Consider the following 18446-nt stretch of genomic DNA (forward strand, 5'->3'; position numbering starts at 1 on the left):
CAGACTGGGGATTCCATGTAAGCAGCCAGTCATACAGTTTGCCGTTCTGAGAGGAGGATGATACTGTTCAGCATGAAAAGGTGAAGTCAGCTGTCTATTTTTCATCTCAGTCTTATAAACTGACATTATAGGAAGAGTCAAAGGGGATATTGGTACATGGTGAGAGAACACAGATAGATTTTCAAATTTTTGGTACATATGTTGATTTCTGAGTTCTCTTTAACCAGGAAGCTAGACACAAAAGAATCATTTTTTTCTTAGCCTGCCATTATTTTTAATGCAAGAAGCACCTGAGAATGCAGATACAGTAGATCTCAATGTCATTGATAGGTTTTTGGAAACTGTGAACTTAAGTAAATGGCACATAATGAAACTAGTTTTATCATAGGCTAATTAATATAAACAGGACTTAAGGCCAGGTGTGGTGGCTCACACCTGTAATCCCAACACTTTGGGAGGCCAAGGTGGGAGAATCACTTGATCCCAGGAGTTCCAGATCAGCCTGGGCAACAAAGCAAGACCCTGTCTCTACAAAAAATAATTAGCCAGGCATGGTGGCGTACACCTTTAGTCCCAACGACTGAGGAGTCTGAAGCAGGAGAATTGCTTGAGCCTTGGAGTTTGAAGCTGCAGTGAGCTATGATCGTGTCACTGCACTCTAGCCTGGGCAACACAGCAAGACCCTGTCTCAAAAAAAAAAAAAAGTTAAATTCCTAGGGCACATTTCTGGTCACACAAAAAAAATCACTAAACTTCTAGATAAAGACCAAAACACTTCTAATATTCAGCATTGAAATAAATGTGAGCAATACATACATTTACAAAAGATTAATAAAAGCAAGTAAAATAATTATTTACCCATTTATTTCAGTGCAGGGTCAGGTCCTGAGTGGCCAGAGCCTATCTTGGCAGCTTAGGGTGCAAAGCAGGAACCAACCCTGTACAGGACACCATCCCCATCACAGGGCTTACTCATACACATGCTCACACTCAGACTGGGTCTGTTTATACATGCCAACTAACCTAACATGCACAGCTTTGTGATGTGGGAGTACCCAGAAAAAACCCACGCCGACGTGAGGAGAACATGCAAACAGACAGTGGCCCCCGCCAGGAGTCAGACTGTTTTTTTTCATCAACGTTATAACCAAATGACATTGAACAAAATATTATTCAAGGATCTGCTATAAATAGGAAAGTTTGCTTCTGTCCTAGGGCTTCATCTATGAAGCTGGAAGAGATTGCCCTGAAACCCTTTCCATTTCAGCATCAATATGCCTTCAAAGATGCTGGGACTGACTTACAAAGCCAGCCTGATAACAGAGGACTTCTCCGTGAGCGCAGGCCCAGAAGCATTGGTGATGGGAAAGCAGAGACTTGCACTGTTTCCAAAGGGAGCTCAGTACTCTCTGTCTGAGTGGTTTTCTAAAATTAATGTTACATATCTCTGATGGTCTGTTGAAGTCAGAGGCATCTGTCCTAAACCAAAGTAGACAGAAAAATAAAAGAATATTTAACTATGTTTCTATATCTAAACATAACTGTCACTTAAGATGCTTTTAGTGGCAGTGGTTTTAGAAGCAATTCAAACTGGCTCAAACAAGAAGTTTATTATATCACTTAACAGGAACTGTTCTTATCACAATGTAAGTTGAAGTTAATATAATCTGAAAAAAAAGCCATTAGTTTGAAAAAAAGTTAAAATCAAATCTTCCCTTGAAAAAGCTTTAAATTAGTGGTTGAAATCTAATTTACTTTGCTGTTTTATTCATGAAACCTCTGGTTTTATACTCATTCCCTCTTGACTGTTACAGGGAGTCTCCTCCTACTTCCTTGAGGACATTATTCAACAAACATTTACCTAGCTGCTTTTATGGAGCTAGGTTTGGATACTGTCTCAATCCATTTGGGCTACTATAACAAAATATCTTAGACTATGTAACTTAAAAACAACAGGGGCTGGGAAGTCCAAGATAAGGCACAAGCAGATTTGGTGTCTGATGAAGGCTCATTATTTCATACTTGGCATTTTCTTGCTGTGTTCTCACATGGCAGAACAGAATGGGCAAACAAACTCCCTCTGACTTTTTTTTTTTTGGAGACAGGATCTCACTCTGTCACCCAGACTGGGATGCAGTGACGCAAGCACAGCTCAGTGCAGCCTCGACCTCCTGGGCTCAAGTGATCCTCCCACCTAAGTCTCCGGAGTAGCCGGGACTATAGGCACGCACCACCATGCCTGGCTAATTTTTTCTTTCTTTTTTTTTTTTGTAGAGACAGGGTCTCACTATTTCCCAGGCTAGTTGCGAACTCCTGCGATCAAATAATCCTCCCACCTTAGCTTCCCAAAGTGCTGGGATTACACATGTGAACCACTGCCCTCAGTTCCCTCAAGGATCTTATAATCAGATGGAGGAAACAGAAAAGTAAACAATTGTAAAGCAGCCTGATAAGCAAAAAGAAATAGGTCCAAATGAGTATTGTGAGGGCATTTTTAAGTATATATCTCACCTAGACTGGGGCCAGGTGAGATTTCCTAGAGATTTGAACTGAGTCCTGAAGGGCAAATAGGAGTTGGCCAGCTGAATTCTACAGAAAGAGAGAAGAATGTTTTACGTAGAACATTAGTGCAGTTGATCCTCATAATTTATGAATTCTATACTTGCTAAATTTATATGTAATCTCAAAATCTATACTTGTGGCACTTTTGCAGTCATTCACCAACACACACATAGCCGCAAGGAATTTGAGTCACCCAGCATGCATATTTACAGCTGAGTTTGAACAAGGTGACATACTGCCTTCTTGGTTCAGCTCTCATACTGTAAACAGTGTCTTTTTCACAGTATACTTAATGCCATATTTTTTATATTTTTGTGATGTTTTTGGTGATTTCCGTGTTCAAAAATGTTCCCCAGGTTTAGTGCTAAAGTGTTATCTATTGTTCTGAAGTGCAAGGAGACTGTGATGTGCCCTATGGAAAAAATACCTGTGTTAGATAGGCTTCTTTCAGGCATGAGTTATGGTTGTGCAGGCTGTGGGTTCAGTGCTAATGAGTCAACAATATGCATTAAATAAGATATCTTTAAACAGAAATACACATACAACAAGGTTGTGTATTGTATTGATCAGTTAAAAAAAAGTGTGAGCAGGCCGGGCACGGTGGCTCATGCCTGTAATCCCAGCACTTTGGGAGGCCAAGGTGGGAGGATCACGAGGTCAGGAGTTTGAGACCAGCCTGGCCAACATGGTGAAACCCCATCTCTACTAAAAATACAAAAAGTAGCCGGGCATGGTGGCAAGCGCCTGTAATCCCAGCTACTCAAGAGGCTAAAGCAGGAGAATCGCTTGAACCCAGGAGCTGGAGGTTGCAGCGAGCCGAGATCATGCCATTGCACTCCAGCCGGGGTGACAAGAGCAAGACTCTGTCTCAGAAAAAAAAAAAAAAAAGTATGAGCAGAGGGCTCACAGAAACGTAACCTGTGTTTCCCCAAGGAGCAGTGGTTCGGTATTCACTAATTGAATGTTTGTTGCAAGTTTTCTAGGAATAACTACTACTAATAATGAGAATTGACTATATGTGCAAAAGTATAGATGAATGAAAACATGGTGTGTTCAGGGAATTTTAGTCACTCATTATAGCTGCAGTATAGTTTGGTTAAAAAGGCCAGAGATAAGTAAGTCAGCAAGAGCCACATCAAGAAGGACCTTGAGTGCCGTTCTCCTATAGCACTCTGTTTAGCTCTCTCTTAGCACTCAGTCCAAATACCTTATGTGATGCTTATTTGCATATACTTCTAATTGCACTAGAAAGGCATACACTATTCTCTGAGCCTTAAGCATGATGATGAAGAAAATGATGGCAGCGACGATGATGACGATGATGGTATTGACAGTAACTGCCATTCATTAAATGCTTTCTTTGTGCCAGCCATTATTAGGTGCACTGCACATGTGATCTCCTTTCTTGGCTTCTACAGTCCTATGAAGTAGGAGATGTTCTCTCCATTTTACAGATAAGAACACTGAGGTTCAAAGAAGTTAAGTAGCTTGCCCACAGTCACTCAGCTGTGTAGCAATACTAAAAGTAAAATATTCAATTCCTGGAAGTCTCTTTTCTTTCCAGCTTCCCATGCTGCGTTACATGTTTGTAGCCCCTGTAGGATTCAGTAGGTGTTCAGTAGATAACGTTGAAAAGATATGATGCTGAGTGCCTACTAGGGCTAATAATCACTCATCATTGATGATTATCTGTTTTAATAACTTTTTCTTTACTATTTAAAGGACATTTAACTTCAACCCCAAAGCAGAAAAGCAGCATTTCCAACTTTATAGTATAAAATGATGTGTTAAGCAAATGGTCTACAGTAGCTATTTTTAATTTTTCTAATGAAAAGTCATGTAATATGCATGACTCATATTTTGGCTGGAATATGGATTTTTCTTAATGGATTCTATTTAATTCAACTTTTAGACTCTTTGAATTCCAAAGTGTGACTTTTAGGTGTAAGTTCTCTAATGCCTGAGTCTGATCTGACATTCTAGAATGCATCTATTAGAGGCCAGAGCAATTCCAGAGAAAGTAATGGGAGGGTACCTTGTCTCCATTTCAGTTACATATATAAGCTTTGCTATAGTTTTCCACAGATTTTGACATTATTTTACTGAAGAGAGGAATGCTAGAAGATGGACTCCAGCTTTGTAATTTATGGGTAAATAGCCAAGTCCTAGGGAACAATGTGTGATCCAGGTTTTATAAGTGAGTAAGAAGACCTAAGTGATGTTTGTTACCTGGAAAGTTAATGGTCACCTCTCCAAAGCATGCTTTTGCTGTGAGGCAGCTGATACACCAGGCATAGAGTGTTTGTGGCATGGAGAAAAGTGCAGCAGCATCTCACTGATCCTACTGGCGTTGGCTTTCAGCTGCTCCTTGACTTTGGGTGAAATGGCAGCTGCCAACCAGTTACCTGACTTTTTGTGAGACCACTATCATTCCCAAGATACTTCTGATTAGCCATGCACTCTGCCATAGCCTCAGGAGGTTGGAACTTTCAGTACCTGGAAGAAGAGTTTTTACCCAAGAACAGCTTGTCTCTTTAGGATCTGGCCAGTTGTCAGTGGAGGAAGGAGTTTGTCCCCTCAGATGGCTGAAAGGTAACCACATCATTGATAGGGGTTTAGGAGTAACTATAGTCTTGCCCTTCAAACTGATCTTGAGCCAACTGTGTACATACTTTGGAGCACTAAGGAAAACATATCTGGGGCAGGACCCCTTCCTAGCATTTTATGATTGGGCATGTTACAGTGGTCTCAGAAAGCCCAGTGAGGGCATAAAAGAAAGGGTCAGCCAAGAAAACCCATCAAACCCTTTCCAAAGTTATGTGCTATCTTTTTCCTATGTGTATATTTCTTTCTCATCTTTTGTCTTTTAAAAATGTAAGTAATTTGTGAGTGGATTCTTATATAAGATTTAAACTATAAAACACGTATAGAAATCCTATGAAAATTTTCCTTCAATTCCCATCTCTGTGCTCCCATCTCACATGCACATGCGTGCACACACACACACACACTCTCTCTCTCTTTCTCTCTCTCTCTCTCTTTCTCTCTCTCTCTCTCTTTTATACTCCCATAGGTAATGGGTCAGTAATGTGGGCTGCATCCTTCTAGTTCTCTTTCTGTTTACAAAATCATAATAGTTTTTAATATGAATTAGCCTATGGGTTAACATGTGTGTGTATTTGTAAATAAATAAGGTCATTCAATATGTGTTCTACAACTTGCTTTTCCACTGAATATATCCACATTCTTAGTGATATACATTTAAATTGTTTCTACTATTTTGCTGTTACAAATAAGGAAAAATTGTTTTTTAAAATGTATCATGCATATGAGCTACTAATTTGTAAGATTTCTAGAAATGAAATTACTAAAATAAAGAATATAAACATTTCAAATTTTGATGGATATTCCTTCTTACAAGGCTTCTCTAATTTATACTCCCATAAACAGTGCATGAAAATGCCTGTTTCTATATGTCCTTTTCAAACCTGGATATCATTCATATCTTTTTAAAGGCATGGGTGAAAACCTCCTTAGTGTAATTGCTTATCTCAGGAAGTTTATGGTTTGCTGAGAGTGTCTCTTTGAGCTGAGATTTCTCACCCATCTTGTTTTTAAATTAACAGATTTACAATGTTGATGATTAGTCTGGTTATTCTGGAGTCCTTATGGAGAATTGCATGTTTGAGTGTTTCACTATTAAAGAACTGTCACTTATTTGATATTTCATCTGTACCAGGTACTATGCTAAGAGCTTTGATTATGTATCTTTTAATTCTCCTAGCCTGTATTGGTCATCTGTTCCTTGGTTACAAATTACCCCAACACTTAGTGGCCTAAAGCAACAGTCATTTATTATCTTATAGTTTCTATATGTCAGGAATTTGGGAGCAGCTTAGCAGACTGGTTCTGGCCAAGATCTCTAAGGCTGCAATTAAGATGTCAGCCAGGTCTTTATAATCTGAAGGTCTGACTGGGGCTGGAGGTTCCTCACTCATATGGCTTTTGGTAGGAGGCCTCAGTTCCTCCCAACATGGACTTCTCCATTCTAGGGCTACTCGAGTGTCCTCACAGCATGGCAGCTACCTTTCCCCAGAGTGACTAATCCAAGGGAGAGCAAAGAAGAAGACATAGGACCTTTTGTGACCTAATTTCTGAAGTTGCCAGTCATTACTTCCACTTTATTTTGTTCTCTAGAAGCAAGTTACTTAAGTCAGGCTACACTCTAGGGAAAGGGAATTAGGTTTTTCACCTGTTGAAGGGAAGAAGACTATCAAAGAATTTGTAGACATGTTTTGAAACCATCACACATCCCTATAAGATAGTTGTTAAACAGTTGTTGTTGTTATTATTGTTATACCCATTTACTGATGAAAAGAATAAGTTCACTACCTATCTAGCCTTACTTCCTACCCGCTGGCCTCTGTCTTCTACTCTGCATAGACTAGCCTTCTCATTGTCCATCCCAGACACAGAGTGTTCATTCTCAGCCATTCATTCAACAAATTCCAGTCTTTGTGTCACACATATTGTGAAAAAACAGACGCCCTTGATCACATGGAGCTTATAGTCTTATGGAAGAGAGAAACCTCAATCAAATAACCACATAAACAAATCATTGTCACTTTGAGAAGTGTTGTGAAAAGAAAGTACTCCTGAGCCTATTCATACTGTGTTCCCTATCCCCTGATGCCACCCTCACCCTTCTAACCTGGAAAGAATGTCTGCTTTGTTTTTGTGTATAAAATTCTAACTTCTCTGTCAGAGTCTAATTTGAGTCCTACTTCGGGGAAGCCTGTTTCTTTCAGCTTGCATTGATGTCCTTTTCTCAGAACTTTATTCAGTATCATGTTTAAAGCTTGTTTCTTTAATGTACTCTTGCCCTATCTCTCAGTTATATTGAAAGCTCCTTGAGGTGACAGCCCTAAGTTTCTCTTAATTCTTCTACCTTCCTCACTGTTTCCACCCAGTCCCAGCAAATCATATCGTCTCTACTTCTGCTACTACCTCTACTACCACTCAAGTCTAAACCACCATTATCTCTTGCCAAGACTACACAGATTGCCTTCTTACTGGTCTCTCCATTTCTACTGAGAGCCATAGTAGTCTTCCTACAAGGTGTCTCCATTCATGTAATTACCCCGCTTACACACCCCTTCCTATCACACCTCAAATAAAACCCATGTGCTTGTTCTGGTTTACAGAGTCCTGCCTGTTCTGGCCCTTTACTGCACAACTGGCCTCGCCGCCTACTTCTCTGTCTCTCTGTCTCTCTCACATATACACACACATTATGAGATCCTGCCACCTAAACTTCTATTCTCTGAATATGCCAAGCTCTTTCCTCTACTGGGGCTTTTGGTCTAGCAGTTCCCTCTTCCCTGAAATATGCTTCATCTAATCTTCATATGATTAATTCCTTATTATTATTTAGATCTTAGTTTAGATTTTATCTCCTTACAGAGGCCTCCTCAGATCGACCAATCTAAAAGTTGCTACCCAGTCACTCTTATCAAGTTACCTTATTTTAATTTTTTTCTAGTGCTTCCCACTATCTGATATTTTTCTGTATAAAAGTATCTGTCTCCTTGCACTAAAATGTAAACACCACAGGATCCCTGACATCTGTGTTGTTCACCCCTGGTGTGTAATAGGGTCCAATAGTATTTGTTATATTAGTGAATGGCTGAAAATTTGTCTTAAGCCTCTGAACTTTTCCCTCCTAAAAGAAAAGAGGGAAAAGAGAACCTGAGTTCCCAAGTTCCCAGGCTCCTTACTGGACTCCCTGTCTCAGACCAAGCTACTACTACTTACTCAGGGAGCTTTGTTTAAATTAAATTATTTGCATAGCCGGACATGGTGGCTCAGGCCTGTAATCCCAGCACTTTGGGAGACCAAGGCAGGCGGATCACTTGAGGCCACGAGTTCGAGGCCAGCCTGGCCAACATGGCGAAGCCCCCATCTCTACTAAAAATACAAAAAATTGCCAGGCGTAGTGGCATGCACCTGTAATCCCGGGCTACTCAGGAGGCTGAGGCACGAGAATCACTTGAACCCAGGAGGCAGAGGCTGCAGTGAGCCGAGATCACTCCACTGCACTCCAGCCTGGGGCAACAGAACAAGACTGTCTCAAAAAAAAGAAAAGAAAAGAAAACGTTCTTAGCATAGTACTTATTCCAATCTGGATTCTTTTCTTTGTTTTTTCTGTCACCTTTTACTAGGATGTACGCTCCATGAGAGCAGAGCTTCATGGTCTTGTTTGCCTCTCTGCTGTCTCCACAATGACTGCAGCAGTGTCTGGCACAGAGATGCCAAACATTTGCTAAAGGAATGAGTAGGGAGTCAGGTTCTGTTTTGTTTTACATCCCCCAGTGCCTACCACTGTGCTTGATCCGTAACAAGTACCCAGAAACTGGTGGGTACCCTATGAGGCCACTCTGAATATAATTGCTATTGGTAGATCTGTGTTCTTATCCTAGAATTTGGAATGGGAAAGCAGTTTAGAACTAAGAATCTTTCAAGAGTGTTTTGAGCCAAACTGCAAAGCTTTTAGAATATTGTCTCTGCAGCCTGAAACTATTACACAGGTTCCCCCAGTTCCCGTTCAAGAGCGAAGTCTAGATATTTAGAATTCTATGCCTAAATGGCAGAAGGGAGGTCCCATTTTATTTTGATTCAATTCCTATTTTAATACATTGCATCAGTCAGTGAGTCAATGGGCATTTATTGAGCCCCTTCAGGATACAAAGTAGTGCTCTGGTTGAGCTATTGAGTTTGAAATATTAGTCACATTATTAAACCAAAACCAAATCCCCAACTAGTTGAAAGTGCTGTTCAGATTGTCAGAGTGCAGTTCCTGTAGACTGTATTTTGTGAGATGGGCTTTTACTTTATATGTTCCCACCTGGGCAGGAACAAAAGTTTGGTAAATGACTGAGGTGTTACATTTTACCAAAATGAAATTTTGAAGTGATCCTTCATCATTAGCTTTCTTCCTGTCCAATTGTTGAAGGAGTGTGTGACAATTACAGCATCTTTTGGGTAATTTAAGATTTTGGAATCTTGTGCTGCCAGGACAGGGTAAAGAATAACATTTGCCTTTACTCTTTGGCACTAGTGTTCAAATTGGGCAGGGAAAGAAGGGGTATTATTGTTGCCTCCCAGATCCCAGCTCTATCCAAAGTACTATCTCCTTTACTCCTGTGAGCTGACAGGGTTGCAGAAACACATAAAATCCTAGACTGTCTTGACATCACCAACCATAGAGTTTGTGAAGGTAACATGTACTTTACAAATTCTCATTTGTTTTCACTGTTTGTTACTCTTTTTTGTTCAGATTTCTCTGTTGACTTCTGCAGTGAACCACCTCAAAGCCAATGTTAAGTCAGCTGCAGACTTGATTAGCCTGCCTGCCACTGTAGAGGGACTTCAGAAGGTAGGTGCCATGTGTGGGTACTATTTGCCATAATTCTAGCTTCTTACAAGTTTTCATTTTGAAAGCCTAGCATTTGAAATCAGCTGCTCCAAGAGAGCAGTAATGGAGTGTATCATTATGTCCTAAAGAATTCAGAACAATTTTGTTTTGGTCTGGTTAGGCCTTTAATTTGCAACGGGTTACATTAGCTGTGGTTTATATGGGTTCATACCTTTTTATTTGGCTCTCTGAGTCCCAGAATTGCTCTGCTGGCTCTCTTATGTTAGCATATGTGGGTTTGCTTTTCAACTTGCTTTTTCAGTTCACCATTCACAGTGTCTTCATGAAAGCAGACCAATTGTACATGATAGTTGCCCTAAATCTCTATTATTTTCCATGATTAAGAAACTTTAAAAAAGAAAAAAAAGAAAGATGACCCGAGGAAATGCAAAAATTAAAACTTCAGGAAACAAGCGTTGGCAAGGATATTTGGAACAAAGGAAATTTTCAAACACTCCTGCTCCTGCTAGGAGTATAAATTGGTAAAAATCACTTTGGAGGCTGGGTATGGTAGCTCATGACTATAATCCCAACACTTTGGGAGGCTGAGCCAGGAGGATCACTTGAACTTGGGAATTAGAGACCAGCCTGGGCATCATAGGGAGACCTCGTCTTTACAAAAAATTTTAAAGTTAGCTGGGCATGGTGGCACACACCTGTTGTCCCAGCTACACAGGAGGCTGAGGTAGGAAGATCACTTGAGCCTGGGAGTTTGAGGCTACAGTGAGCTGTGACCAACAAGATGAATAGTACTCAGGGATCTTTAGAGCTGGATGGGAAGAGTGGATAGGGGTAGGAAGGGAGAAGAAGGTGACTAATTCAAACACAAAGAACATCATCCCCTGACACAGGAAGTGGAAGAAGGGATTCCCCAAACAATGGATATCAAATCTAGGATCTTTGAATTCTAAAAATACGTGCTAAGTTTGATCAGATTATGTGCCGGGGTCTATGAGCATATGAATTCTTTCCACAAAGGAACAAGAAATTTCTAAGCCATAAGCAAAAACAAAATTTACTATTTTATAGCCACACCATCTGTGTGTGCTCAATCTCCATAATTTGCTACTTGGCTAATGTGACCATCCACTTACAACTTTGGGGAAAAAACAAAAGGTAGGGACAACGTTGATGAGGCCAGATTCTTGCCATTGTTCCTAGGGCCAAGTCAGGAAATGGTAGGCTTCTGTAGCCATTAGTACAGAAGCAACTCTCAGTCTTGCATTAGAAAAGGAAACTGGTTTATTCTTGAATTTATTCATTCAATAAACATTTGTGGAACTTCCTCCAGTATGTACCAAGCACTTTGCAGTTGATGGGAATACTGGTTTCAGAGTTTTGCTCCAGAGTTGACATGGCTCTGTCAGCTGCTTCCTTCAGGGAAAAAAAAAAGAAAAAAGTCCTTAAACAAGAGCTTACTATCTTCTGGCATCCTAATGGGCTCATACATCCAGCCAGTGAGGATTGGATTCACAAACAGTAGGTGTCTTTGAATGCCTGTAGCTTTTGTAACAGGCATTCAGAGCTTACATAGATAGCAAACCAACTTAGAGACTTTTACGCAGTGTGTTGTCTCCATGCAAATCTGTGTGTTTATAATGCCAGGCGCTGTGTTTCTTTCAAGTGGCTCAGTTTTGAAGTGGCAGGTCATCCCAAATGCCTAACTTTATTGTATCTCATGTAATGTTTTTTAACATCATCTCCTGTTCTCTTGGATTCTTGGATATCAGTGTCATAAAAATGACCTTGGTTAAAAATACTAATGTGGCACTATAAAACTGTCAGCATGTCTTGAAAAGGCCAAAACTCACTGAATAGTAACACCTTTTTAGATGTTTCCTTAGGACAGGCCTTTTTTAAAACATGGCTTCTGAATTATATCTCCAAGTTCCCTGTCCACTTCAGCTCCTTAGGGCTAATGAAAGCAAAGTAAGCCACTACTCATATCTCTATTCAATGGTTGCTGACAGGATTGTACAGTAAAGGAAGAACAAACACTGCCAAATGAATTTTTCTTTCATCTCTGCAATGTTGAGTTTCCCAAAGCCAGAAATGGTTCCCTCCCACTTTTGCTTGAAATGTCCTTTGCTCCTAACAAGTGACAGTCTACTGTGTTAGCTTGGCCATCTGCCTGCCCACAGCAGGGATTGACAGAGGCAGTTTGTGAGAGAACCTTATCCCTGGGTTCCAGATTTATAAACTAATATTTTTTCTTTAGGGAAGATTTGGTTTTCCTCTAGGAAAAATCATTTAAATTAAGAAAATTGATTGATTGATTGATATATAGAGAGAGATAGTCCTATGAATTAACTCAGTATACACTACATGGAATCATAGTTTGAAGATATTTGAAAGAATTAGAAACACTGATTTTCATTAGGGCAGTGTTTCATTAGGGCAATGTAAATTAAATTCACAGTATACACTTCCATTAGAAGTTGAAAAGAATGACTGTACCAATATTGATGAGGATATGGAGTAACAAGAATTCTCATTCCCTGCTGGTGGGAATGTAAAATGGCATAACCATTTTAGAACACAGTTGGGCAGTTTTTTAACAAGTGAAGCATGGATCTGCCATATGATCAGCCATTCACCTGCTAGGTATTATGGCGTTTACAACGCACATGATAAAGGGGAATGACCGTAAGTCCACACATAAAGACCTGAACATGAATGTTTATAGCAGCTTCATTTGTAATAGTCAAATATTGAATACGGACTGAATGTCCATGAGCAGGGGGAGAGATAAACTGTGACAGAGCCACACAATGGAGTGCTGCTCATCAGCCTGCCAAGCAGGCTCAACATGGATGAATCTCAGTTCTGCTGAGTGGAAGAAGTCACACTTTAAAAAGCACGACTTACTCACTGGTTCTACTTATATAAAATCTAGAAAATGAAGACTGATTTATTGTGACAGAAAGTGGATCTGTGGTTGCCTGGGAACGAGTGGCGAGGGAGTGATTACAGAGGGTCAGGAGGAAACTTTTAGAGGTGATGAGTGTTTATTATCTTGATTGTGGTACTGGTTTCACAATTGTAAATGTGTCAAAACATTCAAATTATACCTTTTGGATATGTACAGTGTATTGCATGTCAGTTGTCTCTTAAAGCTTTTTTATACCTTCCTATGTGTTTCCCTTCAGAGCGTAGCTTCCATTGGCAATACTTTAAACAGTGTCCATCTTGCTGTGGAAGCACTACAGAAAACTGTGGATGAACAGAAGAAAACGATGGAATTACTGCAGAGTGATATGGTAAGGAGACCCAGCAAGTCAGCATGCTCCTACTCTCACCCTTTTTTGTGTAAGAGTCATGATGCCAACTTTCCACTAATCTGAAAAGGCCCTGCTAGGATTCTGTTCAAAAGATCTAATACACAGTATACATTGATTATTTTATAATTTGTTAATAAAGCAATTGTGGTAGATAGAATTAAAAGCCAAATCTTTTGCAAACATATTACTGAAGAAAGTAAGGTAATAAGACACAGTTCCTGAGGATGGAATGGGTAGGAGAGAAAATGGAAAGTGGAAAAGTGTCTCATTGTTTATTACTACATAACAGAGCACCCCCAGAAGTTTGTGACTTAAAACAAGTAGTTATTTCTCACTATTCTGTGCATCGGGAATTTGAGCAAGGCTCTTAGACTCCCAAATGCTGAAACGTGTGCTCCTGGATGACAGGCAGGCTGTCTAGCATGTTCCAGCTCCAGCCAGGCTGTCAGTTAAATGCAGCCTACAACACATGGAACAGCACCACCCCCATCCCTCAACCCCCAGCTGAGCCCAGTCAACCCACAGAATCATGAGAAATACTTAAGTGTTGTTGTTTTAAGCCACAAAGCTTTGGGATAATTTGTTAGGCAGCAACAGGTAACTGACAGAAGCAAACCTCACTCCAGTGCCCAGGAATTCTTTTCACATCTCTGGATCACTTAGTGCTGCTGCAGATGTAAGCTGTCCGCAGTCATTCAGAGGCCTCAATCAGTCACTTAACGGGTGACAGCCCCAGGAAGAATTTATGAAGGGTAAAAAAGGATGGTGCAGCCCTTGCCATCTTGCTGGGGAGATGAGTTATGTGTAACTCATCTGAAATCAGGACTATTCAAGGCGCCCAAAAGTTCCCTAGTCTCTCTGCCAATTTCTGGATCTGCCCCCCACCCCCACCTGCTCTTTGCAAGCTTCAGATTCCAAGTTTAAATTGAGAAGTCTGTACCAAGGAGACCTGGGCTGTATTAGCTCTAGAAGGGAGTTTTTTCCATTTTCTTCAGGACTGGCACACCTCACTGTGTTACTTAGCGGGGCTAACCCAGAGGAAAAACATTGATCTGGGTGTCCAGACCCCTGGTTCTGGTTCTAACTGCCGCTGAGTAACTCTGTGACCCATAGTAACAAAGACCCCTCTAATTCAGCAATTCTTTTATTATTTTAATATCTTGATTATGCTCTCAAGTAATTCACTATTTTCGAAAATAATTTTACCTAACTAAAATCTTCCTGCTTTCTAGAACCATGGATTCCCCCGTCCTTCTCTCCTCCTTTTCTCTTTATTGTTGCCTTTTGGTTTTCTTATTAAAAACAGGGTTGATTTCAGATTTCAAGGAAAACAATTTATTTTCACCAGTTGCATTGTGTTATAATTAAATCTGTCTCTTTTAAATTTCCATAGCTGCCAATAGTAATCCTCCTACTGTCATTCTTTATGCTAGATAAGTCATAGTTATAGACTCTGAAGGATTAAGCCATGCAGTTTTCCTCTAAAGGAAAAGTGTATATAAACATGTTATACTTCAGTCTCTGGAAAGAAACTTGAGCAGTGGGAAGGGAATGGGAAAGGAAAAATAACCCACAAATGTAAGTCTTACCTAGCATAATGCTATGGGGAAAAACTAATAATGCACATGATTGGTGGTTATGCTAAATGCCCAAAGCCAGTGGTTACATGACTGGCTGCCTTTTTAATGTCAAAGCTCTTGAGTCCAGTGGAAACTATGACACTGTCCCAGGTTGAGACTGAGTTGGTCCCTGGAAAGTTACGGTGATGCTATAGTTTCTCTGGGAGTACAGGCAATGGGGCAAAGGAGAAATGGTTTCTAGAGAGTTCATTCCTTAAGAGATTGAGAAATAGACGAGGAGGATCTCAGTTCCCTGATGTAATCTAGGTGCTGCTGGCCTAGTGCCTGCTCAAGCTGGGTTCTCTTAGAACCTAGCACAGGACTGGTTAGCCTGTATGTTCCCAGGCAATTCTTACTGATTAATCTGTGGATATATTCTGGGGGAGGCTAGAATGTTCTAGGACAATTTCAGATAGTTAAGTAGACCTAATAATTCCTTGTTGCCTACACTAACCTTTCCTCTTAACAGAATCAGCACTTCTTGAAGGAGACTCCTGGAAGCAACCAGATCATTCCATCACCTTCAGCCACATCAGAACTTGACAATAAAACCCATAGTGAGAATTTGAAACAGGTGCTTTTTATCTCTGGCTTAACTCCCTGGGGGATCACAGTGCACTTCAGAGGCAGCCAGATAGTTTGGGCTTAGTGTTTGGTGTCTCAGCAGGTGCCTCCTATATTTATTTGCCTGCCTTGGAGCTGAGCAGAGAGGAATGTGTGTTGGTATCTCGGGGATCCATATTGCTGTCCATCCCTTCTTTGGCACTTTGCAGTTTTTCCCCGCATGTCAATCAGTGGAGTAAATTCCTTTTCTTACCTTGAAAGACCTAGAATGAGCAGATTATCCTGAAACTATGAAAAATAGCTATCTGGGCAGGTTAAAGATGAATGGATAGCAAATTAATCCAGAGTGATGGCTATTTTGAGCCACAGTAAATTCTAAGAATGTTAGAAAGCATATCCTTGAAAATCAGGATTTTCTGAAGTGTAAAGACGAAAAGGCAAGAGGGGAGAAAAAAGACTATTGAGTTCAGAATCACATTAAAGAGAATAGAGGAAATCTTCACTAAGAAGAATTCCTGTCCTGAGTTTAATGCCCTTTAAAACCTATAGTTATCATTCTTTTTTAAGTAGCAATCAGTACTGGAGGATGTCAATAAAAATAATTGAATCTTATACTAAATAATGCACTACTTGTTATGGTTTTGTTACATGAACCAATTCAGTAATTGGTATTGTTCCTAAGGTAGGTTCGTTCTGACAAATTAGGTTAATGGACCTTTCAGTTAATAACCCAGCAAGCCTTTCCGCCAGAAGGTGAGGTAAACATTGGGGAAATCAATTTCCAAGCTCTCAGCTTTCTGGGACCAAAGAGTGAATCATGTAGGTAGTCCTCTTCCCTCTTTCCCCCTCCTGTCTAGCTGAGGCCAAACAATTCCAAAAGGAACAATTTAGAGTGGGAGGGACAAAGCAGACACAGATGATTGATGGTCAAAACCAGGAAAAGGAGTTTACTTCAGTACTTGACATAGTAATGGTTGTTCATTGCTGCTGGCCTGCTTGTCTAATTTGCATCTTTAGTGGATTCCATAACTTTATTTATTTCCACTCTAGGATATCCTGTACCTTCACAGCTCTTTAGAGGAGGTAAACAGTGCCCTAGTGGGGTACCAGAGACAGAATGATCTTAAACTCGAGGGAATGAACGAGACAGTCAGTAATCTTACCCAGAGAGTCAACCTGATAGAAAGCGATGTGGTTGCTATGAGCAAGGTAGAAAAGAAAGCAAACCTGTCCTTCAGCATGGTAAGCCTTTTCTGATCTTTTGTGACATGCAGTGTGTTTTGTCTGTGCATGGATGACATTCCACCACCTTTGGAGAACAGCCTTCTGGCATATTTGAGAGGCTACGCATTTGTATTGTGCTTAATCCGTGTCTCCTTTAATGCTCACACTAGCTGTGTGATGTGAATGGCCAGGCAGTGTTTGTCCTGATTTGGAGAGGGAGATGTGGAGAGGTCAAGTCGCTTACCAAGGCCTCACCACAAGTTGTTGGCAGAGATGACAAGGCTACTGTCATGTTACCAGTGAGCCATCTGGTAGGGAAGCGCTAGCACGTATTTCCAAGAGCCTTCTGGATCTTTTCTTTTCGAAGTTGTTAGGGGTGGGAGCCATGAAAATGATGGTAACCAAAAATCTTTTACCATTTCTATAAGCCTGAACTTGGCTTTCATATTTATCCTGCTGTTGATATATTAAGGGGAACCTTTTGCATATGTCAGGAAACAGATCAGGTCAGACCAGCTCCCCAGCTTAAGAGGTCGTTGAGTTCACCTCCTTATTTTACATGTAAGGAAACTGACCTGCTAAGTCGCTCATGCTGGCAGACTGTGCACAGTTTACTGGTTTTCATATTGTTGTGAATAAAATGTGCAGTTTCACATAAACATTGTGCAGGGATCCACGTGGATTCTTTGTTTAATAACTGCAGCCCCCACCCTTAAAGATTTTGTACAGCAAAGACACAGGCATATATTTAAAAAAGAAACCAAATACAGGAAATTGTGCCATAAATTCAAGTAACCACCAAAGCTGGAAGCAAGCCCACAAATGAAGTCGAACCCTGGTTCATGGAAAGCAGCATTTGAACTGGCTCTGCCACAGTGGAGCCTTGGCAGGTTGCCTGGACTTGGCTTTGAAGGGTGGAGTGGGAAGACCTATTCCCCCTCCTGCTTTACAGGGGTGTATAATTTACTACAAAGCTGTGAAGATTAAAGAAGCTTTATTTTACAAAGCCTTTTGAACTCAGCTAAACTAGGTTGGCTAAGAATTTTGGTTGATGAGTGTTATGCTTTGAAAGTTTTCAAAGCTTATTGTGAAAACTTACCACTCCTAAACTCTCTTTACTGTCTCTGCCCTCTCCCCCTGCTTTATATTTCTCCAGCAGAGAAAATAGGTAATAGTATCCATCTGTCCTACTGTTTCCTAGAGCAGCATCATACTCAGTATGATATTTTGGGTAAAAGTTCTACCACCTTTTATCCTTCGAAGTCTTAAAGTTTGTGACTGAAACAGCTAGAAGCACTAGTTTCAACTTTGTCTCTCTGGCCTTTCTCCCTCTCTCCTCCCATCTCCCACTCCTCTGCAATTTCTGTTGAGAGTGTTCTGAGATCCTTTAAATAAGTTTGACCAATTTATTTAAAAGTGCTAGATGTTCAAGTTTTAATGTTTGCCTTTAATCTTCCCTTTTTGTTTGTTTGTTTGTTTTTGTTTTGCCCTTTAAGATGGGTGATAGATCTGCCACTCTGAAAAGAGCGTCTTTGGATCAAGTCACCAACAAAACAAATACAGTAAAAATCCAAAACATAAAGGTAAATAATGGGAGGCTTACCCTGAAGTAAAAGTAAATGCAGCAGCATCTCTGTGGTTTTGATCTCCTGCTTTTTCAAAGGGAGTACTTTTGGTCTCATGTGTTGAAACTTCAAAACAAAGCAATTAGTAAATTAGTAT

The 18446-nt window shown here is 40.4% G+C and overlaps 1 protein-coding gene across 3 annotated transcripts in view; it reads left to right on the top strand.

The window, feature by feature from the left end:
- LOC105494973 (EF-hand calcium binding domain 14) overlaps window positions 1–18446 on the top strand; it is a 42409-nt gene that overhangs the window by 12535 nt on the left and 11428 nt on the right. For 2 of the 3 annotated variants that reach the window (XM_011764073.3, XM_011764072.2), the window contains exons 4-8: window positions 9899–9997; window positions 13186–13296; window positions 15406–15510; window positions 16551–16742; window positions 18221–18307. In XM_011764073.3, the coding sequence (XP_011762375.2) occupies window positions 9899–9997; window positions 13186–13296; window positions 15406–15510; window positions 16551–16742; window positions 18221–18307 (594 nt within the window). The remainder of the gene's footprint in view (window positions 1–9898; window positions 9998–13185; window positions 13297–15405; window positions 15511–16550; window positions 16743–18220; window positions 18308–18446) is intronic. The other variant, XM_011764074.2, reaches the window with a different exon arrangement.

The sequence above is a fragment of the Macaca nemestrina genome, chromosome 1 (genome assembly GCF_043159975.1).
Source record: "Macaca nemestrina isolate mMacNem1 chromosome 1, mMacNem.hap1, whole genome shotgun sequence".
Taxonomy (NCBI): Eukaryota; Metazoa; Chordata; class Mammalia; order Primates; family Cercopithecidae; genus Macaca; species Macaca nemestrina.